Raw genomic sequence first — 24,460 nt, 5'->3', positions numbered from 1 at the left:
ATAAAAAGTCGCCATATTAGTGAAGTGGTAAACAGCTAAACAGGAGAACACTGAATTTTGATAAAAGAAGCGTGAATTTTGGAATGATGAATTTCAGGGACAAAATGAAGTTTTTAAAACTGAGAGCCACTGAGGCTTGCCCTTCTTTTGAGTGGGGTGGGGCCTATAGTTTTGAAACAATTCCTGCGGATCAATTTTCAATCATACATCAAATATTATAGTGTTCGTTGTTAGATATTGATTAGCATGTTCTGTTTTCACCATTAGAACCATTGTCCACCTCCTCCCCTTCACGGGGGGCCTTAGTACACTAATTGTGTATCTGGAAGACGGCAAGACTCAGAAATGTAATTTGCTGTGATTAGGTTTACTATGCAAAGCGTACAAATATTAACTGTGGTCAAATTTGTGGTTCCCTCTCCCCCTCGGCCCCTTGTGGCGCAAAATTGAGGAGGGAACTGAGCCTCTGGAGGGGCTGTGTGAGTGTGAAACGAAAACTGACGCAATATTTGTGCTCAGGGGGTTCGAATCATATGAAAACGACACCAATATCATCAAAGTAACTTTATTTCAAAAATTATTGTAAAAATTGAGGTGGGGTCTGAAGGCTCTGGAAATCGGAGGGGGTTAGATGAGTGAAGCAGTACCTCGCAATCTTCATTGTTAAAACGCATAAAATAAGTGGGAAAACTCCATTTTGAGGGGTAAATACGAGGGGAGGAGGTTGACAATTTTTTGTGGGGATAGCTCTTATGGATGTCTACAACATACTCGGTAAGGTCGCAGAAAGAAGCTAAGTAGAAGCCATATATTTACATAAAGCAGTATAATTTTCTCTAAATCAAAAAATTTTCAGGTTTTTGGGGGGTTGGTACGCGGGAAGGGGGCTAACACGAAAACTGTTGATATTTTTGGGTTCAGCGCGAAATTTTAACTCATTTTGATAGGTCACACGGCTACTTTTGAAAAAAATTTGCGAAGTTGGCATTTGATGAAAAGTTGTACTTACGCAACTTTGAAAATTAATTGCGACGAAATGTGCCGGTCGAATTTCGTGAATGTGATGATTTTGGAAAGGTAAATGCGTGGTCTAACGGGACATTCGAGAAAAAATTGTCCCCTCCGCATACAACAGGACCTAGGGCGGAAAAAGCTCAAAAAATGGGCAAAAATGGGCAAAAATTCCGTTTAGGGTTGCATAACTTTTGATTGTGCAGGAGGCCGACAGAAAATTTTGTATTTTCAGCATCCCAAGATACCAGCCTATCGATCCCCGGTCGAATTTTTTGTCCCCCTTCTAGGTCAAAAAATACCCCTTTTTGACCTCCCCCCACCCTACGTGCAACCAAAAAAATTTTTTTTTGTCATTTTTGTAAATGCCCAAGTGGTACTGACATTATGCAAAGTAAATTTCTTGTCCCCAAAAAAAGTTCGGTAACATCGATTTCTAGAGCACTTTTTGCCTCGTGGACTGTGGACTAATTCTTTCAAATTTGAACTCCAACCCCTTCCACAGAGAGGTTAAAATTTAAAAGCAGATTTCTGGGTCGTTGTAGGGGTGGAAAAAATTTGGAAAATTCAGGGTCATTGTCTTCCTGTACTTCCACATTCATACCAAGTATTAAGTCAATCGATTGAATACAACCGGTAGGTAACGTATTTTTGGAGGTACCATTTTCCTGGATGTGGATGAAAAATCGCTTTTGTCTCGTTTCAAAATTTCATCAATAGGGGCCGGGACGTGATACAATTCTTAATTATACCTACAGTATGACACAAAAGTATAGTGCCCGGTGGCTTTCATTTCCAAATGTAAAGAGCTAGCGAGATGAATGAAGTGGGAAAAATAGGGGCTTTCAAAAGTGACCTTGAAAATTTCAGGTCCATGCACAGAATTTCCACAAATTGAAAAACTGGTTTGGTCAAAAAATTCAAACCTGTTTTTATTAGCGCAATGTATGTTACACACTAAGGCGACAAAAACGTGATACGAATTTTTTGAAACCGGTTCATTAATTTGCAACCAGTTAACAAAAAATACGCAAAAACTGTAGATAGAGAAAATAACCTGGAATAAAAGTCGTAGACAGTGAAAAATTACACAATTCAGTCTAATCACATTTAGAAACCGGTTCATATTGGTTCGCATTTAGCAACCAGTTTTTGACAATCACCGAAAAATTGGAGATACAGAAAAAAAACTTGAAACAAAAGTTGTAGGGTGTGAAAAATTGAACCATTTTTCGCTGATCGCATTTTGAAACCGGTTCATTTATTCGCAACCAGTTAACGAAAAATACCCAAAAATTGTAGATAGAGAAAAAAGCTTGAAACAAAAGCTGTAGAGCGTGAAAAATTACTCAATTCTGTCTAATCACATTTTGAAACCGGTTTATTGGTTTGCATTTAGCAACCAGTTTTTGAAAATAGCCTAAAAATTGGAGATAGAGAAAAAAACTTGAAACAAAAGAAAATTGAACTATTTTCGCAGATCGGATTTTGAAACCGGTTCATTAATTCGCAACCAGTTATTGAAAATTATTCAAAAATTGTAGATAGTAAAAAAAGTTTGAAACAAAGGTTGTAGAGTATGAAAAATAACACAATACTGTGTAATCACATTTTGAAACCAGTTTATTGGTTCACATTTAGCAACCGGTTTTTGACAACCGCCTAAAAATTGGAGATAGAGAAAAAAAACTTAAAACAAAAGATGTAGAGTGTGAAAAATTGAACTATTTTCGCTGATCGGATTTTGAAACCGGTTCATTAATTCGCAACCAGTTATCGAAAAGGTACTGGTTTGCAAATTAACTAACCATTTGAGCCATTTTCAAAAACTGATCAGCAAAAATGGTTCAATTTTTCACACTTTACAACTTTTGTTTCAGATTTTTTACTCTATCTCCAATTTTTAGGTGATTGTCAAAAACTGGTTGCTAAATGCGAACCAATTAACCGGTTTCAAAATGTGATTAGACTGAATTGTGTAATTTTTCACGCTCTACAACTTTTGTTTCGAGCTTTTTTCTCCATCTACAATTTTTGGGTATTTTTTGTCAACTGGTTGCAAATTAATAAACCGGTTTTAAAAAATTCATATCACGTTTTTGTCGCCTTAGTGTGTAGAATACATTGCACCAATAAAAACTGGTTTGAATTTTTTGACCAAACCGGTTTTTCAATTTATGGACACCCTGTGCATGGGCCTGAAATTTTCAAGGTCACTTTTGAAAGCTTTTACTCGTATTTTTCCCTACTCAACGCCGCTTCGTTCATCTCGCTAGCTCTTTCCACTGGGTCATTCCACGTCAATTGGACCAAGAAGTGGAAGTGGGTTCGGCGATTTTTTTGAAATTTTTCCTGTGGAAAGACCTTCCGAAGGTATGACCAATGGCGCAAATCGCAGCCCTCTAGCCCATTTTTAACGGCAGCCAGGGGGTGTCAAAGTTTTCAGTGAACCTAAAACATCAACCATCTTAGCAGTGGATTATTCGATAACCGCAATACCTACCACTACCAAAATTGAACTTTTTTCCATAGTTAGGGGTTTTTGAAAGACTTTGTGGTGATATCATAAAAATCAGTGTTGCCACTTTTTTTCATACAAAAAATTAGCTCAAAAAGTTTCAAAACGTAGTTTTCATATCGTTCCGACTCTCAAAAATTCTGAAAAAAAATACATTATGGACAACTGTTCATGCTGAACAACATATTGGAAAATTGTGATGGTAACTTGTCACAAAGTCGATTTAAAAAAAAATAAAGTTTGCAAAAAAATGTGATTTTTTGATTTAAAACATGAAAAAAAGTTTTGATTGGTAAAGTTGACCCATTTGACCCCTATTTTTACGTAGGTATCTGTTGAAAAAGTCGAAAACCCCCTTTCAATCAATAAAATGAAGTCGTCACAAAGAAATCAAAATTCGAAAAAATCCAATTTTCAATTCCAATCATCAAAAAAAGTTTAAATTTATTCAGTTGTCTTATTTTGACCTCTTTTGGACGTATTTCATGAAAAAGTTGGTTAAATCACACTCACTGTAAAAAATAAAAATTTGTTTATTTTTTGAATTTTTCCGAATTTTGAATTTTTTCGAATTTTGATTTTTTTGTGATGAGTTAATTTCACCGAGTGAAGGGGGGTTTTCAACTTTTTCAACAGATACGTAAAAATATGGCTCAAATGGGTCAACTTTACCAATCAAAACTTTTTTTCATGTTTTAACCCTTTGGCAACCAATTATGTTTTCTTCGAATTTTTAAGTTTTTTTTAATGGAAATTGTTCTATGGACTCCTTAGAACAAGAATCAGTTGTCGGAGAATTTTTCGCACCCCCCTAACCCCACAGTGGAGCTGGGACAAAACTGGGATTACGTATGTCCCACTGGTAGTGTACAAAAAAAAAAGTGTCCCACTGGTATAGTAATGAATGACATATTGAGATGAGGTTCTGTTCGTTTTCGTTTAGACATTGTACCTAGACCTACCCTGCAGAAAACATCAATACAATGAATGATAATACCAAAAATATACACGTCAGATATTGTAAATTTTGTATTTACCTCTTCAAAATCCTTTTTTTTATTTTATTCGGGCTCAATTATTTGAAATAATTCGAGAAAATTGAATAAATTCGATGAAATACGTATTATCTGCTCGAAAAATAAACGTTCCCATCAAAACAATTCGATAACGTGCAGTAGGAAAGTATTACACGAAAAAAGAACGATAAGAAACGTGTGAATCATTTTCACTGATTCAGAAATATTTTTTTTTTCGAGGCATAAAGCGCTATCTTTCGGAACTCTGGTGAACTAATGATGCTTTAGGGTGTACTTTACCAGTGGGACAGGTTAGATGCGTTAAATCATTCATTCTAGTCCCGCTAGATTTTTTTGAAAACCGGTGGGATTTATATGTCCCGGTGGTTGCCAAAGGGTTAAATCAAAAAAATCACATTTTTTGCAAACTTTAAATTTTTTTAAATTAACTTTGCGACAAGTTACCATCACAATTTTTTAATATGTTGTTCAGCATGAACAGTTGTCCATAATATAGATATTTTTTTCAGAATTTTTGAGAGTCGGAACGATATGAAAACTACGTTTTGAAACTTTATGAGCTAATTTTTTGTATGAAAAAAGTGGCAACACCGATTTTTATGATATCACCACAAAGCCTTCCAAAAACCCCTAACTATGGAAAAAAGTTCAATTTTGGTCGTGGTAGGTATTGCGGTTATCGAGTAATCCACTGCTAAGATTGTTGATGTTTTAGGTTCACTGAAAACTTTGACACCCCCTGGCTGCCGTTAAAAGTGGGCTAGAAGGCTACGATTTGCGCCATTGGTCATCCCTGTGGAAGGTCTTTCCATAGGAAAAATTTCAAAAAAATTGCCGAACCCATTTACCACTTCTTGGTCCAATTGACGTGGAATGACCCCACTTGGAAATAAAAGCCACCAGGCACTACTTTTGTGTCATACTGTAGTGTTGTAAATTAGAATTATGAAAATGATTTCTTAAAAAAGAATTATTGTTGAACCTATAATGTACCTACTTGTTTTTTTATTTGATTCGTAAAAAAATCGCATCGTCCTTCGTTCAATCATTGAAGTGCGAAGGTGGAAGGTAAAATAAAACGCTGTTCCAGGTCAATGTACAAATATAATTATAGAATTTCAAAATACTAGATATTCGTTTGAGAACTAGTCCATTCTTCCAAAATCGGGATTAGATAGGAGCTAGAGCAAAAATAACCTAAGTTATTATTATTAGGTATTATTTTTTTTTTTTCAAAAATGCCACCCCTTAATACCAATTTAAATTTTCAAAATTGGTACAAATACCGAATACCGAAAACCAACACGACAATTATTTTAAAACTAGTACCTATTTCGATATTTTCGATTTTTTTCTCCGAATTTTTTTCTTTTTGGCTTTGGTTCTTGCAGTTTGGATTTTTCATTCTTGTAAAAATTCGGCTAGAATTTGAAGTTTTTTCTTGCTTTTTTTACCAAAAAAAAAGTCAAAAATTGCCAAAAAAAAGTCGCACTTTTTTGATAAAAATAATACTTATGCTGAAAAGTTTCATTTTTTTGCCAAAAACTATAACATATTGAAAATTTTAAAAAGTCTAATTTTGATTTTTCGTCCAAAAATTGCTCAAAAATCTTGCTTTTTCGTCAAAATTGTCAAAATGTTGTCTTCTTGTCAAAAATTTAAAAAAATTTCATTTTTGTGTTAAAAGTTGCCGGAAAGTCGTACTTAATTAACAAAATGTTGCAAAATAGTTCACTTTTTTGGCAAAAATTTGGAAAAATTATCACTTTTTCGCTAGTACCTAATTGTCAATAAAAGTTCTTTTTTTTAGCTTTTAAAGCAAAATAAAGACTTTTTTGATCACTTTTTGATCATTGTTTTGAACTTTGGTGATTGTTAAAGTTACTTTTTTTGAAAAAAAAATGAGTAAAAGTCTACCACATGTTCATTGTTCCAAAAGGGATGCCTGCATGGGCATTTTGGATCAAACGTTCTGTTGAAGCGAAATTTTTTGTTGTTTTGTGATCTACCTTTTACACCTATACACAGCTAGGGTGTCCGAATAAAAATTTTCCAATGTTCCATACCTACATCACTGCCCATTTTGGGAAGAGAAATTCACTTACCCATTTGTAATTGAATGTATATACATACTCATAATTGATGTACTTGTGGCACCATTTTATATACTTTACACACGTTCAGGCACCAAAATTTACGTTGTGGCACCACCAAATGGTGCCACAACGTATTTTACTTAAAATTGTGTGGAATGTCATCAGGGCACTGCCAGGGGTCGTTAGGCAAATTTTTGTAATGGTGCCACAACGACATTTAAAAGTCCCTTTTAACATACTGGTAAAATTATATAGTCAACAGACGTTGTGGCACCATTTTCAGGTCTCATTGGTTTTCGATGTATTCTTTTGTAAAAATTCGTTGTAAAATGTTTTGATTAGATGGCGCTGTTGCTTATGCCCTTAATCGTCACTCTATACTCATATAATATAGAGGCACCAGTTGGTTTTTATTAATGAATAAACCATTGCCAGAAAAACGCTCGCGTAGATGACTAAGTTTTCTTCACTTGCTACCTGGTGCCACAACGACGTTCAACTAACTGGTGCCATAACGTTACAAAAGTAGATATTGATATATATTTTTTTTCAGAAAATTATATTTATAGTGCACATGGTTTATCTCTGTGTAAAATAAGTTAAACATTAAATTGGATTGTGAAAAAAAAAATCAAGAGTATTCTGAGCAAATTTAGTTGTGACCTTCATTGTGAGTTGAGATGAAAGTCACTCAGAAAAAATTCCAACTATGGAAGTCATCCATGGAAGTGAGATCTGCGTTTTCACTTCTCAAAGAATAAAGCTCTTCCCAAAAATAATCGACTTGCAAATTATGAATGGCTATAGACCCACTACCCCCTCCCCCCAGTGGCATAGGTTTATGATGGCAATGGCTTAGATCGGCTCAGAAAGCCAGGATCAAATAAGTATGGCTATGAACCTACGATCTTTTGGAACTGGGTCATTTTTTTCCAAAATAGGTTTGGTAGGTAGGAACTGGAGCGAAAAACCTTGATTTTTTTTTCAAAACTTCTCCTTCTTTTAGGACCCACATCTTCCCTTCAAGGACACTTCCAGAGCTGAAATTTTTTCCAAATAAATTTCCCCTTAAGGTCTCCCCGCTGAATTTGCCCAAACCCCTGTGACATTTTTTTCGCCATCCACTCGAGCGAACTTATAGATAATACATAATCCATAATATAAATTATGTAGGGTCAATACCCTTTGTAAATTGTAAATTCATAACATTCGCTGGTATAAATAGCTAAAAGCTGAAGTGCTCGGGGTTATAAATTTCAGGAATTTTCTGCTCATAATCATATGCAGGGTCGAGTTTTGGACCTGTATTATGGCATGGAAAGCAAGCATTTCTTTGTCCTCTAATTACTGTATATCTCTGACATCTGCAATACGTTTGGTAAGTACAATATTCGTCAAAATAGGTGTTTCCATGACCGGCCTCATTTCGCAATACTTGGGATATGTTTGCTGGGCCGCATCTGTTAGGACACTTACATTGGTAAGTAAACCACTGTAGCGTGTCTACCCAGCTTCCAGGTTTTCTGTTGGTATATTTGAAAATTCACAGCGAATTAGAGGGAAAAATCGTCTACATAATTATTAGGTAAGTACTATTAAATTGATCGTGATTTGTAGGTATAGTGCAGATGATTGCTTACATTTCGGTTGAATTAATTATATCGCCATCTTTCGGCGTCTTCGTAGGCTCCTGGCCCAAGTTGTAAGGGAGTCCCATCATCATAATTGACAATGTAACAAAAGTAAAGAAAAATATAATGTTAAAAATACGTTTCATCGTAACGATGCCGAGTCGACTTTTAGCTTGTAAAAAACAAGAACACGAATGCGCGTAAATATACCTATACTATTGTAGTTCTGCGTTCAAAATTTTACGCCAAGTTACCTACCGAGTTGATGATTACAAAACAGAATTAAAATCTTAATTATTCTAAACGATAAAAAGGGTAATTTTATTCGTTTGAATTACCCTATACTTTTTAAAATACTAAATACGAGTACCTACTTATCCTTACCTATTACATTTAACACGCTAATATAATTTTAAATTAACGCCACGAATGCAGATTGTAAGTAATAATGTTTTCGAAGAATTACGAAGGTACCTACTGGGTTGAGATTACTTCTCAATTCATTCTAGTATAGACTATTTTTAGAAACTCTAGCAACCTCTAATTTTGCGTTTCCATTGTCTTTTTAAATTTTTTTCCAAGGTCAATACCCCCATTGTAATCAACATTTCCAAATTTCAGTTTTCCAGATCATCCTCATCACTCCTTTCAAGGTGGAAAACCTCCAAAATAGGGGTAAAATAAGGGGGTTTTCACCGTAATTCCGCCTTACATGAGGTGGGGATGATCTAGGAAGCTGAAATTTCGATATGCTGATCACAATGGAGATACTGACCAATTGTATGATTTTGGACCCTTTTCATCCATTTGAGGCCATACTATGCTCCTCCAAAAAAATGACTTTTCTGTAATTTTCATTTTTCAACTTTGAACCTCGCCACTCCAAAGGCCAACTCACCCCAAATTTGACTTTATTTGATTAATTAGAACAGGTTCCAAGTGCCAAGTCATGAAATGTAAAATTATTATTAAAATCATTTCACTTTGAGAGGTCCTAGCACAACCCCTCTTAGGGCTAGGAAGTTGGTTGGTACGCGATAGCTCATTTGATAGCCATATTATTAGTAAGTGCTTTGCTTTAAGTATTGTATTGAGGAGGAAATGAAATGATCACTGAGCTCATTTTACTTCAAAGTTGATATTTTGATATGGTGTAATATGCCTTCACACTCTTGGTGGTAATTCTCGGAAAAATTACCTGATTAGGGGAATTGTAATACGTGGGAACTATTTGTACATAAATCATTACGTACATAACATATAAATCACCTGGTACATGAATCTTACACAATACACCTATTTTTTTACATAGACCTCAATATTTACTTCGCAAACTAATTTCAATGCGATATGAAGTCGACTACATGGTGGTTTCAAATGGTTTTCAAGCTTCCAGCTACTTTTTGGAAATTTCAATTTTTCCAAAAAACGCCATACGACCTTTCAAAAAGTCGCTGGAGGCTCCAAAACGACTTGAAATCCACCAGCAGTCGACTTGGTAGCGTATTGAAATTAGTTTGCAGAATGAATTTCGACTTTCTATTTCCGTTTGATGAAATTTTGGGGAAATTTCGAGTTTCAAAAATCTGCTGGAGGCTCCAGAACTGCTCAAAACGATTGAAACAGTTTCCAATCGATTTTGCATGTCGAAAATAGGGTTTATCCCAAATTTCAGCTTTCTTGGTCAATTTGGTATAAAATTTTGATTTTTTCCCTCATTTTTGGCCTGAATTTGATTTTCAAAAATTCACCAAAAATCGAAAAACGCACTTTAGCTTTTGAAATTTTGACAGGTGATGAATTTTTGCCTGATCTTTCGATCTACCTTTGTACGGTTTGAAAATCTGCGATTTTGGCTGACCTGTCAATCAACATGGCTACCATTTTGTAAGTAGGGCCACTTTTTTTTAAAATTTTCAAGTCATTTTTCATCGTTTTGATGACCTCTACCAACACCACCAGCCCAGCTGATTATCTGCCAAATTTACTTCACAAATTTACTACTCATATGAATGGTATAGATGTAACCTCAAAATAGATAATGGAAGTTTCACGATTTCAACTCGATCTCGAACATTTTTACTATAATAGGTACCTACTTATTACCATACAGGTAAACAGCGAGTGTTTTCAGAAGAACTTTTATCAAATTGTTTGAATTTTTGTCACCTCAAAAGTCAAAAATCGATTACAAAGTTGAGATGGGCGACGTGACGCTTCTCATCTTGAGATTATTTTGATTGAAGAGTTTGTTTAAAAGAATTAAGGCAATATACTCAATATTTATTTATTTTCTTATTTGATTGCTCATCAGGCATCGGTAAAGAGGTGCTTGGTTATCATTTATTTTATGTATTTTAGATCCGTAAGCTACGTGGAATAAAAATAACCTGTAATTACTTATTTCACAGTTACCAATAGTTAGATTGTTTTTAAAGATCTATAATGTTTTTATGCGTTGAACAATTGCAACCGGATTTTGGATCGTTACGACTTAGTCTGACTAAATAACATCCGCAATAACCGCCACCTGAGCAATTAAATGTCATTACTGTGGGTATATTGTAAACCTTGACACCAGAAAGAAGGACAGCAGCTTCGTGTCTGTCGCAAAAGTTTTCACATCTGCACTGGTGAGTGAACAAATCACTTCGAATTACAAGATCACCCGTTTGAGGCCATCTGTTAAAAGATGTAATTTATCAGTGCAACATTGCAGCATTATTCAATTACATACATACCATACATAACTTTAGGTACCTATAGTCCTATCTATATAGCTGTTTTTTGGGTAAACTATATAACCATTTTATAAGCAGTTGATGGGATCCTTTATTTAGTTTGAGTAATTATTTCACTTTTCGATTCTCATACCTCTCGACTAACAAGAATTAACGATTCGTACTAGTTAATTGTTGACTGGAAATCCTAATCGGTCCGTCAAGACCATACCTACTATTACCAACATCAAGTTATGCTGAAATTAGACCGATTATAAGACAACGTTTTGAAATGAAAAATTTCTGAGTTTAAAATTGAATGTAGAAGTAGATACAACACATTAAAACGAAACATTTTCGAATTTAGGATTTGTCCAAGCTCATATCTACAATGTAAAATTATCACATAATTATGCATTATCAGCTGACAAGTTATACGGTTCTTAAGTTCATTTCTAGACGTTCAAGAGGTCACTTTAAAAGTTTGAAATTACGTTTTTATAATACATATATATCAAAGTTTACCTACCTAAATACCAAACATACTTACCCATCATTTTGGGAATCGCTCGAAATAATGAAAAAAGGAATCAACAATGCAATTATTAAACCAGCTTTCATATTTTCTACAATAGAAAACCAGAAAAATTCAACTAAGAATCAACCTAAGATGACGCCGTTTTAATTATAAATTCACAACAGTAGATTCGAATATGAAAAAAAATCGATTCGATCTGCACTCTGAAACGATATTTAATTCGCTGCGAAATTCGAGAACATTTCTAGATCCTTAATTTGAAATTAATTGATCATAAATTCTTAATAAATTTACTGTAAATTTCATCACTTTGTACCTATTTTAACGGTTCATATGTTACATATTAGGTAATGCAATTTTGAAAAAATTCAAACATCGATGACGCAATGGGAAAATAAACTTAAGGCCAAAGTACACTGACGTCGTAACGTGGCTGCTTATTTTATTCGTTAATAAAATTGAAACCATGAAATAAGTTGGGAAATTTTTCGTTCGAGTTTTTAGTACAAAATAATTAATACCAGATAAATAAAATACAAAATTTGAACATTTTTAATACTGCTCGGCACAGTTACAAACATGAGATTGAAAAATATCACCTACATTTTTACAATAAAATAACGACTTAAAAATAATTATAATAGTTTAGTTGGAATTTGGTTTAGATAACGGTTCTAACGATCCTGGTTGCACCCAACTTATAGATCTCGGTTCATTAGAGTCGTGCTAAAAGTATAACAATCAATATCAATACGACTCATTTCCGCGACGTACAAATGATTCATCATATTATTCACTTACCGAATTGGCACTATCTTTCAAAATATTATCCTTGAAAGGTTGATGAACTTCTTCATTAAATTCGTCAAAAACGAAGTAATGGGGATCTTCTTCGAGCGGTTTTTCGTAAATACGTACTTTGCTATTATCGACGCAATTTTTCACTAATTTAAGAAATTCCTCTCGATTGGTTTCACATCTAGGAACGAAAATTTATCAATAACAATAGAATAATTTTTCAAATCGATGCGTGCGAAATAAACTTACAAACTTTCCGCTCGTTTATCGACAACGTTAACGAACTGAACATCGTGAAATATGCTTCTAATATAACTGATGATTTGCCAAATATGGTTTACGTCTCTTTTCCACTCGAAGAACATGTTCTTGAGATTAAGCTCTCCAGTCGTCGGATCAACAAGTGTGTGAAAGACTGGTGTTTCGAATACTACCTTAGGACAGATGGTACAAAAAGGAAAGGATTGTGGTATGGTAATACGAAATCGGAATATTCCTCCTTCGTAAACTCCGCTTCGAATAAAAATCACACCGAACCAAACTAAAACAGAATACTTTTTAGCCAGCGGTTCGATAAAGTCGATTCCTTCGAAAATTGAATATACTTACTGTAGGGGGTTTTCGCAGCTGGAATCACATAAACTCCTGGTTCAGGATGGTGTTTCAAGAGGTTACTAAAGAAAAAAATTTACGAACAGGTTTAGATGAAGAATGCGTTAGAATACCAGTATCGTAATTTTCTTACAATTCGGAAATGAGACTGTATTCTTGGACGAAAATTGAATGTGGTTTCTCTGTAGTTCCTGCTAAAGAATTCGATCTTTCTGCCATTTTTGTAGACATGCCCAAAAACGAGAAATTTCCCACCGAGGGTAACACCTTGGATAATGAGTTTGTTTTCTTAGAATCATGGTCTGGTGTCTGAAATAGAAATAATATGTACTTAACTATGAGTAAACATTACGAAGGAGTTTTATAGAAATTTCCAATAATAAAAGATAGGCACTTACACTCATCGTCAGATGAAATTTTTCGTTATCATGATATTCTTTTTATCTCAATCATGAAGTTGGATCATTCGACAAGCACGAGAATCGCTAAATTTTGAAGAATAGGTAAATGAAATTTATTGTCGAAAATTAAACTTACGTGTTAACTGTTAATTTAGTCAGTTTGAAGCGAAAATTCAGAATAACAAAATGTTATCAATTTTGTAGTGATAACTTTTGAAGATTGTCAACATTCGTTTTCAAATCAAAGCAAATTCTACAGAATTTTAAGTCATTGATTGATTATGATTTTCATGATTTTCACTTTTCCATACCTTGGAAAATCATTACATGAAAAACTAAATAAGTTCAGGGGCTCTTTGAAAAAGAAAATACAAGATTTTTTTGTTTTCTATACCAGCTTACCATCGCCAAAGTGTGAACTTTCGGAAAACAGATCACCAATCTGACCAATCAGAATCCCAGAAATGACTTCAGGAGGAGAAGGGATGCAAAGGTACATTCTTGTACTTTCTCAAGTATCGGAATCGGCTCCATGTCTATTCTTTTTTGAAAATTTTTTATTTTGATTTGTGAAATACCGCCAAGAAATGTTATCTTCTCTTACAAAAATGCTGGAAAATGTGGAGTAACTCAACTTGTTGTGTCTAATTCGTAAAACCAATCGTCTCTTGGTAATTGTGCTGAAACTATCTTATTGAAAATGAGTGAATCTGTCAAAGAAGATAACGTTGAAAACGGAGCTTCAGCTCAACCGAGTTCGTCAGGAGTTTCGAAACCAGCTGCGGAAAAATTCAACAACAGTACTCCTTGGTAACTATGCCCACTTCATTGATTATTTCACTTCATTTAAAAATATATCTGAATTGAATTTGCTATGTCCATCAATAGGATCGAGAAATATCGACCACAAACTTTCAAAGATATCGTGGGCAATGACGAAGTTGTGAGGCGCTTAGAGACATTCGCTATTCACGGAAATGCTCCTAATATCATTTTATCGGTAACAGATCGATTATTTTGTCCAATATAAGGAACTGAGTTGTAAAACGTGTAATGATTCACTTGTGTGTTTCAGGGACCACCCGGCATAGGTAAAACTACAACCATTCTTTGTCTGGCCAGAACTCTTTTGGGGCCTTCTATGAAAGAAGCTGTTCTCGAATTGAACGCCTCCAATGAAAGAGGTATAGACGTTGTTAGAAATAAAATCAAAATGTTTGCTCAGCAAAAAGTCACACTACCTCCTGGAAAGCATAAAATCATCATATTAGACGAAGCTGACAGGTATAGTCGGATTTGGTTTACTGAAAATACGTACGTTTTGATTTTATCTTACGTCGTTGATGTGATTACAGTATGACCGATGGAGCTCAACAAGCTTTGCGTCGTACAATGGAAATATACAGCCGAACAACACGGTTTGCTTTAGCTTGCAATAATAGTGAAAAAATAATAGAGCCTATTCAATCTCGATGTGCTATTTTACGATATAATAAACTCACAGATGCGCAATTATTGTCCAAAGTGTTAGAAATATGCAACAAAGAAGAGGTAAACTATACCGGTAATTTTTTTCATTACACGGTGTACAATTTTGACATACTGGAATATGCTTTTTCGTAGGTTACGTATTCGGATGATGGTTTAGAAGCGATTGTTTTTACTGCCCAAGGAGACATGAGACAGGCCTTGAATAATTTACAGTCAACATTCAATGGATTCGGACATGTCAATAGTGCGAATGTTTTCAAAGTCTGCGACGAACCGCATCCGTTATTAGTGAAAGATATGCTCAATCAATGTGTAAATGGAGAAATATCAAAAGCTTACAAGGTGTTTAATTGATTACTGATTTTAAATGATATTCTAGCGTTTTTTGACATTTTCATACAATTTATATGATCTACAGATAATGGCTCATTTATGGAAACTCGGTTACGCCCCTGAAGATATAATTGGAAACGTGTTCAGAGTTGCAAAAAATTTGGAAATCAAAGAACCATTGAAGTTGGAATTTATTCAGGTATACGTGAGAAGTGTTTCGACTAGTTTGGTTTTATAGCGATATTATAACTTAATATTTTTATTATATTATTCCAGGAAATCGGGTTAACCCATTTGAGAATAGTGCAAGGCGTCAATTCACTTTTACAGCTGAGCGGTTTATTAGCTAAGCTTTGTAAAATAAGTACAGCGGAAGAAGTATCTAATTAAGAATTAGAATTAAACAAGTTTTTTCAATTTTTTTAATGCTCAATGTTTCAAATACAAAATTTTATAAATTTTGGAAATTATATTATTTAAACTTACAACAACAAAACTCAGAACAATCAATACAAGAAAACAATAGGGAATGAAATCGTTAATTTTTTTTAGAAAAAATTCATAAATTATTCAAGCGCACGACTTCGTTACATTAGTCGTCACACGTACTTGGTAAATATTAACGATTTTTTCTTAATTACATTAGACTTCTTATTCCGCTGAAGTAAGTTCAATATTTCCGTATATGTTAGAGGTAATTTAACTGATAAATAAAAACGTTCAGAGGTGACATTGGAAAAACAACGAGAACAGGTTGTATTATCACAGCTATTTTCAGTACTAAGAGTCTTCAAGTCGCACGAATCAATTTCATCGGTTAATAAATCATCTGAAATTTCAGAAGCGTTGCTAAATGCAGCAAAAGGTGGGTTGGTAATATCGGTTGTATTCGAAGCGGAAGAACAACAAGTCGTAGATAATCCAGATTCCGAGATTAATCCATTAAATGAAACGTTGTTCATAATGATATCCCGAACTTGAATGGCTAATAAACCGAAACCAATCATTGATAATACACTAGCTGTGTAGCTAATACAACACATGAGATAACACTGCAACAGATAATCATCGACAATTGTAGAAAAAATTCGAAAACTAAATGTACCTACGTCATTGAGATGAAACTTACAGTCAACATATCTTTAACAACTTCGAAATCCTTGAAACATAAAAGAATACTTAATTCGGTATAGGAGTACCATCCTCGTCTTTTTCCTTCTTGATTGGCCAGATATTTTTCCATTTCTAACAACCTCGACCAAAATTTATTTTCGGGCACATAAATTTCCCAATTCTGCGTTCAAAAAATAAAAGAATTCAGTACATTGCGAAGGAGAATGCTGTTTAGATGATAGACATCAACTTACAATAGCTTGTAAGAATTTTTTCTCGATTTGATTAACTTGTTTAACCGTTAACCCTGCGCAAACAGCCCATTCACTATTCAACACCATATCTTCTTCGACATCGTCATTCAGAAACTTGGAAGCAACAAGCTGAAAAAAACATCGGATCAAATCAAATCACATTTGAAATTCACACAGGATTCAAAAACCTTAAAAAACAAGAATAGTACCAAAGAAACGAGCAGTAATTCCGATGGAGCAACCTTTTCTATGTATTCAGGATTTGCAGACTTTATTTTTTCCAAATACAGTATCGCTAATACTAGAGAACAAGTGGAAACGCAGGCATTCTGATTGAATTCTGCGACCTCTTTAACCTGAAGTCGCTCCAAGCCACTGTCTTTCTTCACTTCATTGTATAGTTCAGCAGCAAGTTCTACAATAAAACGATGAAAATGATGAGTGCTTCGCAGATGCAGATAAATTAGATTCATGAATTTGATGTCAACTTACCAGTTAAAGGAAGGCTGACCGAGTCAAATGATGACGTTTTCCCATAGTACAGGGTTTTAGCAATTCTGCACAAAAATTCGTCGTGATCTTCAAAATTCTGAAAATAGCCACAAAACACAAGTCAATTGTAATCGTAGAATGATAAATAATCTTCAACGAGACGAATAATATCAGATATTCTATTTTAATGCTGTTATTGACGTCAACAAGGAATGCATGATTCACTTACCATTTTCATCAATATTTAGCAATAAAGATTTCAATAACGTATTTGCCACAATGCTCAAGGCATTCGCGAATTCATTTCAATGCGCTTCTATAACACATTATTTCAAAAATATCACGTTCTCAATTTAAAAAAACACAATCGAATTTCCTTACGAAAAAACAAAGTTTCCGATAAGAAAAGTCTTCGTCCAAAAAAACACAAAAAAAGAAAGACGAAGAAACGAAAGCTCGATCAAAGGGACCTATTCTTTCATAACGTTAAAAATTTCGTGATCAAAGTTCAAGGTCATGTTACAGTGCTGCTGCAGTTCCAAACGGAGATAATTGTAACTACCTTTTTGGAAAATGGCGCCACCGTACTTTTTTTATCAAAAATTTAAAACAAAACAAATTCTTATCAGTAATTCAAATTTATATAATTTAAAATTTGAAATAATTTTTCATTATTTCATTTTTTTGTCGTCGGTTTCGTTGGGTGTAAAACCGTTTAGATCTAATTAAAATGAATAAATTCACTCGGGAATTAATAATTAGTGAGAGTAATAAAACAACTGCTAACATTAATTATCTTAGGAATTATTGATAGAATCAAAGGAACAGCGTAAAAAATAATTTGATCTCAATGGATTTCAGCGAACAATCTTCCACATTTATTGAAACGCAACTAGCTTCGATCACTACGTTCAATATACGTTTTTCTCATTACATTATGTAAGTGTCGAACAATTACCTATCAAAGTTTTTGCTCAAACTTGTTTACAAAAACTTACCAACCATAAAATGTTCAACTTAGGAATATCGATGAAAATCTTCATTCAATTTTTATAATAATCGAAGAACCTCGCGAAGAACTAGAATTCACTGCAGCTCAGCGAGAAAAGCGAATCAGAGCGGAATTCGCTCGACGGTTTACAAGAGATTATCTGTATCCTATTCGGCTCAAAGTTCGTTTCAAAATTACCTATATTCTGTAGCATTGAGTTTCAAGTAATACACTATCTGTTTGAATTTTTCAGATGAATGAGCTAGAAAATGAATATGTATCTTTTTTGAGTAGTGAAAGCTGTAAAGTTACTCAATCTACAATTTTAAGGACCCTTGTTTTAGTGTTACTCAAAAAGTTATCAAATTCCACTCAAGTAATAAAATATTAATACTATATTTTACTATACAATGATCAAGTATTTAACCACATTGATCAAATGGTATTTTTTTACAGGTCTACTTGCAATTTATGAGGAAAACTCAAACCAAGATTTTTGTGAAACTAAAAGAAGTATTGCATCTGATCTCTCATTTTTTAGAAATTATAAGGAAAATCGTGGATCATCGTATTCTTAGAAACAATGTAGGTATAGGTATTTTCAAAAGTCAAATAAGTACTTGATCTAAAATTACAAAATATCAAGATACATGTCTGTATTTTTCATTATGTTCATTTTTACAACTTTCATAGGACATTGAAAAACAGTGTTTAGCTATTATGACCAACATAAATAACGAAAAGCAAAACTTCAAACCTGACAAAACTATCGAAAGGCAAGAAAAAATTCAAAAATCCAACGAATCAGGAATGAATGTCAATGTGAGATTTTTGAGTTGAAAATTTAAAATATTTCCAATATTATTCATCTGTCTGTCAGTTTCTGTCTTGTATCTCCAAAGTCTAAAACAATATTCTATTATCCGTAGAAATCAATCCTAAAGAAATCTGTTGGCCAGAAAAATATAAAGAATAAAGTTCATTTTACCTCGGAAAATGAAACTGAAAAATTGGATCAAAGTGAACAAATTCACCATGGTGCATTCCCAAATTGGTTGGTATGTTTGTAATATCCTAAGCACCTGTTTCACATGTTTACCATTCATTCTATTAATTCTGTTTTAGCGATTGTTCGAAAACTGCTTTAGAAATGCATGAAAATGAGCCATGTGCCAATTTGAATTCAATTGAGAGTGATGGAAATCATCCCATTCTTCACGATTCAATCTCAAACCTTTGTTCAAAGTAATGTTATCGGAATTTTTGTAATTTGATAATTGAAATGAGTTTCCTAGGTTAATTTATGAAAAATTGAATTTTCAGAATATCGGATCTCATCATTAATGAATTAGTAGCTCAAGTTGTTGAAGAAATGAATGAATGTTTCAGAAGTTTAGCGTTTGATGCTTTTGAATTGGAATTTAAAAGCTGATTGATTGTTTCAGCTGCCTCTTTTAGCTATTTGCCATTGAAGTGTTCTTATTTTTTAATTTTTTGAGTGATTATTCAAAGATTTGTAAGCTGTGTGTTTATTCTCAATTTTTATTCTTGAATAAATACTTTTTTATAATTTGTATTTACAATGATATCGTTTTCATTTGATTTTATCGATCATCTTCGCATAGTCGATGTATTGCCTAAGCTTTCCGAAAAAAATTGTAATTTTTATATTGTTCACGATTATTAAAAAATGCAAATTTTTACCTCAAAAAACGATGTCAATCTCGTAATCATTGCGTAATGTCAGTTTACGATTTTTGGCAATACAACAACGCCATTACTTTTGCCTAACGAATATTTTACAGGGATTTAATTTTTAACTATAACCATTTTATAATATTTTTTATTTTAATCATTGACACATGCTTAAACGCGTACATTAATTTTATTCTGTTTCGTTAATTAAAAATTTCGCTTTATGATTCATAAATCGTTGGTATACGTAAAAATAAGAAAAAAATTATCAACTGAATCGTTAAAAATTCGCTCATTTATCATTCTATACGAGTGTTGGCACGTTTACAATTCTCATCAATTCAGTATGAATAGCTATTATGCTATGAGAGAATGAATGAGGCTTATTAAATCTAAATAAAGATTTTGAGGATAACGGCCGTATTATGAAGCGGCAAATTTTTCATTTTTATCCTTTTGTTAGTATTGTTTTTTCGGAAAGAAGAGCTGAAAAAATCGACAGTCGCTGTATCAATTAGTATTATAAGCAGCATTTATCAGTTTTTTGCAGAAGTAATTTAAATATCGAGTGGGAAATTTTCAAAAATTTACGCTGATTTTCGAAGGGTTAGGGATTGACTGGAGATTATTATTTAGGTGTTGCGTAGTTTCAACAATTATTTTTTTTATCCCGGGTAAGATATATTTCAAAATTTTGCGTTTTTTTTAAAATTTCAAGTTGAGGTGAAGCCTATCAATTTTAAATTAAAACTTGAAAGGGGAAATTTCCTATTATTGAGGTTGTCTATCTACCTACTTGGTGTTGAATTCTTTGAAAGTATGTAGGTATCTTACAATATGAGTCCAAGTTCATTACATCAAAGCTACAAACCTATTGAAAATGATACCTAGTTTCAGGTGTAAAATGACCATCGAAATTAACACGTTTAAAGGCATTAAAGACGGCATAATTATACTCGATAGCTTGAAGCTAACATAAGACTTTTACGATATACCAGTTTTTCAGTTTCTCGTTGATCTCGACATCTTCTTATTCCATTTTACGATTACTCGAAGATATCATATGTTCAAGACCAGAATTGAAGTCGGACGTACTGACGAATCACCATTAGATAGGACTGTATGATTCCCCTAAAAATTGAGAACTTGTGGGACGAGTGGTGTTGTATGAAACGGTGAATACTGAATTCATTCAATTCATCGTTCTTCGTCATCGATGCGGCATACGAATGCGACCCATTAATGCCGTAATCGACCCCTATCGTTAGTGAAATTACAAAATGCATTATCTGCAGAGATGACGTCATGCAGCGATTCGTAACACAATTAATTTCAAAGACCACAGATGGTACCACAAAATGGAATCACTTGTTTATTAGAAAAATTTTCAAGCAACCTGTCGATACTGCTTTGTGACTTTTTTCCCCGCATAAATTAAGAAAATTGAAAAACTTTTCGAATTCGGATATAGGTATCTAATCGTAACGAAGAATTCTTTTGCATTTGCACCTGCTCCCTTCGTGGTTATTGGTTAATGAAAGCTTTCGAAATTACATCGCTAGCTTAGTTAGGTATACCTAAAGAAACATACTTATGCCTGAAAAACTTCGAAAGTTGAGTAAAAAATTAACCGAATTCGTGTTCGAAAAATTGGTAGATATATTTTCATCTACTGAAAATATTATGTACGCTAACATTAGCATAAGAATTGGCCTAATGACTGCGAGCCTATTACATACATACATTTTGATAGGTAATTCGCTCGATAAATGATGAGATGAGAGGACAAACTCAAAACGTTAACTTTCTAAGGGTGTATCGTCCCCTCAAAAATATCTCGTTGATCGTTTACGTTGTAAGGGTGGCAGGTTGCTCTTGTCGCTGCGAAAACAGTATACCGAATAACTTGGGCTAGAATGGAATGTCGTTTTTTGGATACGCCGCCGCGACGAGAGGTGAAATCGAACGGGATTCACCAACATTACGAAGGGTATTTGGTTTGAACGTGGACGAAGGAAGGCAACGGAGGGAAAAGGAGTAAGGATGGATTGGAGGATGATGTAGAGGCGCGCGAGTGTATTCTTGCTTGGCAGCGTGTTTCGTCGGTGGCTGAGATCGTTATACGATGTAGTAGTTCACGCTAGAACCCGCGTATTGTCGGCTGTTCAAAGTGGTGCCCGCGTTACGTTTATTTTCTATATTCTGTGAATACACACAAAACACACACGGCGGTCAAAGATCTGGTGACAGTAAAAATGAGAAAAGTAGAAATCAAATTCGTATATTTTGATCGTCCGCCGATTATGAAACATTTCAAAGATGAGTTATTATTCGCCTCGTATACCGATCATTTGTTCGACACGATTACGTCGTTTTCGGTGAAATAATTTCGGCGGTCGAGTGTCGCGATTTTGTGCGCCGAGTGTTGGTGTTTTTCTTTCTATTTAGCCTTTCATTATTGTGAAAATATTATCAATTTTACCCGCTTATCGATGTGTCAGCTGTGAAATGGAGCTTTCGATGCTCTGGTGTTGTTTATTTCTGATATTTGGGATCCATATTCGAGGTGAGTTGTAATGTCACGTTGATTTTGGTACCTATAGATCAATGTAAACAATAAACATCAATATTATTTAGCACGTGCAATATACCGACCTTTCTCCTCAGGAATTTATACCGGGTTATGTAATTTTTACTTCGTCTAGCTTCTGAATAAATATACAATTTCACATTTATTTGAGCAAATCAAATGGAAACATTGGAAACGCCTTATCCCTTATCTGAAAACATAAACATTGTTTTGATAAGCATGTTTCTTTTCCTAGCTCCAACGCCTCCAACTCCAGCAGTTTGAAAATTGCAGCCTTTTTGGGGCAGACGGTACTGATTGTTTGTTTTATTATATATTTTCCCCCTCCCTTGCTCCTTCTCATTTTTCTGCTTCATTTATCCTTTTTACGCTGAAGAAACAGTCCTGAAGAATATACTCTTATTTATTTGGATGCATTACTCAATAAACAATAAATTAAATGTATTTTAAATTTTAATTCATTCAACTTGAGTGTTCTTTTTCTTTTCACATGAATGATGAAAATGAAATAACTTAATAGAGGGGAGTCTCCCCTCCCTTAGTTGTTTTGGCTGTTGCTTTTTGGGCACTCAGCCGACACTGAGCAGACACCCGGTAGGTAGCATACCTACCTAAATGTTACCTATCAACTTTTTTGTTAATTTTTTGATTTTTTTTTTCAGTTCATTTTATTATTATTTTTTACATGAAAATAAATTTAAAATATTGGATTCGAGTGTATGTTCCAAACATTTTTTTGAAACCCATACTTCAGGTTCATTTTGATTTTCTTATCAAAATATTGCCTAAATTTTCACATCTTTCGTTACTCGTATTGTGTTTCCTGCGTAAGTTTTCTTTTAAAAAAGAAAAACACCTGACGCAGAAATCGTTGCGAAAGATAAGAACATCCTCTGCAGGTTTATGTATAGATAAATCGAGTAATCTGCGCTGAAATTTGACTCGAGGCTGGATTCAACATCCGAAGAAATTTGAATTTTCCAATTAGAAAATCTCGCGACGTATCGTAAGCTACGCAACCTAAGTATATAACGGCCTACGCCCGGCTTTTTCTTTGCTTTTCCTTTCATGGCGAACTTTCGAACAAGGGTAAAAGGATGCGAATTAGTTGCTTCGAGCTGTTTATATTGATTGGCGTACTTGCCTCCCTCGATAAGAGAAGCGTTTACTCCTTTATATTATATTTTTTTATTACTTTTTTTTTTCGTCTGAAGAGTAACGAATTTAGTTATTTTTCTTTGATATAGAGAGTATACTACTTTACTCGGCGTATCCTATGCCAATTTCTGTACTGTGTAAACTTGCTATAGCTATACAAGTTACCACGATCTTTTGAAATTTTTGATTAAGAGTCATCGTGTAGCGCAGCTTTTTTTTCACTCTTTTCAACGTTGTTTGTAAAAAGTATTAAAACGTGATGTATCTAAATAGATTCGTGTGTACGTTACGCAGACGTATATGTAAGAGTATACTGTACCTATTACATAGGTATCGTACATATAAAGTTACAGATACGTGTTTTGGGAAATACTTACACTTACACACATCAGCAGCATACCTTTTTACATAGTATAAACTCGTCTACATAGGTAACTAGTCATATTTCTTCGCTTTCATTAAAAATTTCAACACGACGAGCGAGTAGAAAATGAAATGAATTTTTTATGTTTTATAATCCTCACCTATACAGCAGCGGCTGGAATAAAATTGTCGAAATGTTGGCGCGTATAAGTAATCGAGGAATTTTTATCCTGCTGTTTTAGATCCGCTCGCGTATAAAAATTCCATATCTTTAATCAAAATTTCCCACAAGTTCATTGCACAGTCACGAAGTCCTGCGATATGGGAGAAGCTTACTTTACCTACAACCTAGCATAACGTAAAATGTAAATTAAATTGCGAGACTACACATTTCCGCAGAACGCTTTGATATTCGTTACGCGATTTTGCAATTAAATAAATACTCTATTTCATGACGCGGATATTTTCAGTTCACCCTCAACACGTTATGTGTAAATAGTAACGTACGTGACATGAATACATCAGCAGTAAAATATAAAATTAGCGACGCCGCGTGCTCCTAAATGCTATCATAATTAGTCGAAAATGCTTACATACTGTTACATTATTGTTGAGGGC

At 34.0% G+C, this 24,460-nt stretch overlaps 5 protein-coding genes and 2 long non-coding RNA genes across 8 annotated transcripts in view; 3 read left to right on the top strand and 4 right to left on the bottom strand.

Moving 5' to 3' along the window:
- Positions 1–7,179: 7,179 nt before the first annotated feature.
- Positions 7,180–10,020, bottom strand: LOC135850151 (uncharacterized). The gene is made up of 2 exons (XR_010559659.1): positions 8,303–10,020; positions 7,180–8,185 (listed from the first exon to the last, which is right to left on the bottom strand). It is a non-coding gene; the product is annotated as an uncharacterized LOC135850151 (long non-coding RNA).
- Positions 10,021–10,566: 546 nt separating this feature from the next.
- On the bottom strand, positions 10,567–13,563 carry LOC135850150 (protein crossbronx homolog). Its single transcript, XM_065370907.1, has 7 exons — positions 13,360–13,563; positions 13,095–13,270; positions 12,959–13,023; positions 12,599–12,890; positions 12,353–12,530; positions 11,564–12,277; positions 10,567–10,975 (listed from the first exon to the last, which is right to left on the bottom strand). The coding sequence occupies exons 1-6, from the start codon at positions 13,363–13,365 to the stop codon at positions 12,197–12,199; spliced, it is 798 nt and encodes a 265-aa protein (XP_065226979.1). The 5' UTR covers positions 13,366–13,563; the 3' UTR covers positions 10,567–10,975; positions 11,564–12,196.
- Positions 13,564–13,876: 313 nt separating this feature from the next.
- On the top strand, positions 13,877–15,645 carry RfC4 (replication factor C subunit RfC4). Its single transcript, XM_065370904.1, has 7 exons — positions 13,877–14,172; positions 14,251–14,362; positions 14,438–14,646; positions 14,718–14,913; positions 14,986–15,195; positions 15,272–15,385; positions 15,463–15,645. The coding sequence occupies exons 1-7, from the start codon at positions 14,063–14,065 to the stop codon at positions 15,574–15,576; spliced, it is 1,065 nt and encodes a 354-aa protein (XP_065226976.1). The 5' UTR covers positions 13,877–14,062; the 3' UTR covers positions 15,577–15,645.
- LOC135850148 (protein CNPPD1) lies at positions 15,460–17,485 on the bottom strand. Its single transcript, XM_065370905.1, has 6 exons — positions 17,275–17,485; positions 17,046–17,142; positions 16,763–16,968; positions 16,554–16,682; positions 16,316–16,480; positions 15,460–16,238 (listed from the first exon to the last, which is right to left on the bottom strand). Exons 1-6 carry the CDS (start codon positions 17,281–17,283, stop codon positions 15,786–15,788), a joined length of 1,059 nt encoding a protein of 352 aa, XP_065226977.1. The 5' UTR covers positions 17,284–17,485; the 3' UTR covers positions 15,460–15,785.
- A 160-nt stretch (positions 17,486–17,645) lies between these two features.
- On the top strand, positions 17,646–19,612 carry LOC135850149 (uncharacterized). Its single transcript, XM_065370906.1, has 8 exons — positions 17,646–17,984; positions 18,067–18,217; positions 18,290–18,412; positions 18,493–18,621; positions 18,730–18,858; positions 18,966–19,090; positions 19,162–19,281; positions 19,360–19,612. The coding sequence occupies exons 1-8, from the start codon at positions 17,896–17,898 to the stop codon at positions 19,466–19,468; spliced, it is 975 nt and encodes a 324-aa protein (XP_065226978.1). The 5' UTR covers positions 17,646–17,895; the 3' UTR covers positions 19,469–19,612.
- Positions 19,613–21,624: 2,012 nt separating this feature from the next.
- dtn (transmembrane protein 132C dtn) overlaps positions 21,625–24,460 on the top strand; it is a 58,517-nt gene continuing 55,681 nt past the window's right edge. For both annotated transcript variants that reach the window (XM_065370898.1, XM_065370897.1), the window contains exon 1: positions 21,625–22,297. In XM_065370898.1, the coding sequence (XP_065226970.1) occupies positions 22,240–22,297 (58 nt within the window). In that variant the 5' untranslated portion in view covers positions 21,625–22,239. The remainder of the gene's footprint in view (positions 22,298–24,460) is intronic.
- On the bottom strand, positions 22,032–22,572 carry LOC135850146 (uncharacterized). Its single transcript, XR_010559658.1, has 2 exons — positions 22,409–22,572; positions 22,032–22,328 (listed from the first exon to the last, which is right to left on the bottom strand). It is a non-coding gene; the product is annotated as an uncharacterized LOC135850146 (long non-coding RNA).

The sequence above is a fragment of the Planococcus citri genome, chromosome 1 (genome assembly GCF_950023065.1).
Source record: "Planococcus citri chromosome 1, ihPlaCitr1.1, whole genome shotgun sequence".
In the NCBI taxonomy this organism is placed as follows: Eukaryota; Metazoa; Arthropoda; class Insecta; order Hemiptera; family Pseudococcidae; genus Planococcus; species Planococcus citri.
The sequence above is the reverse complement of the archived record's forward strand: the minus strand, read 5'-3'. Positions and strand labels throughout refer to the sequence as shown.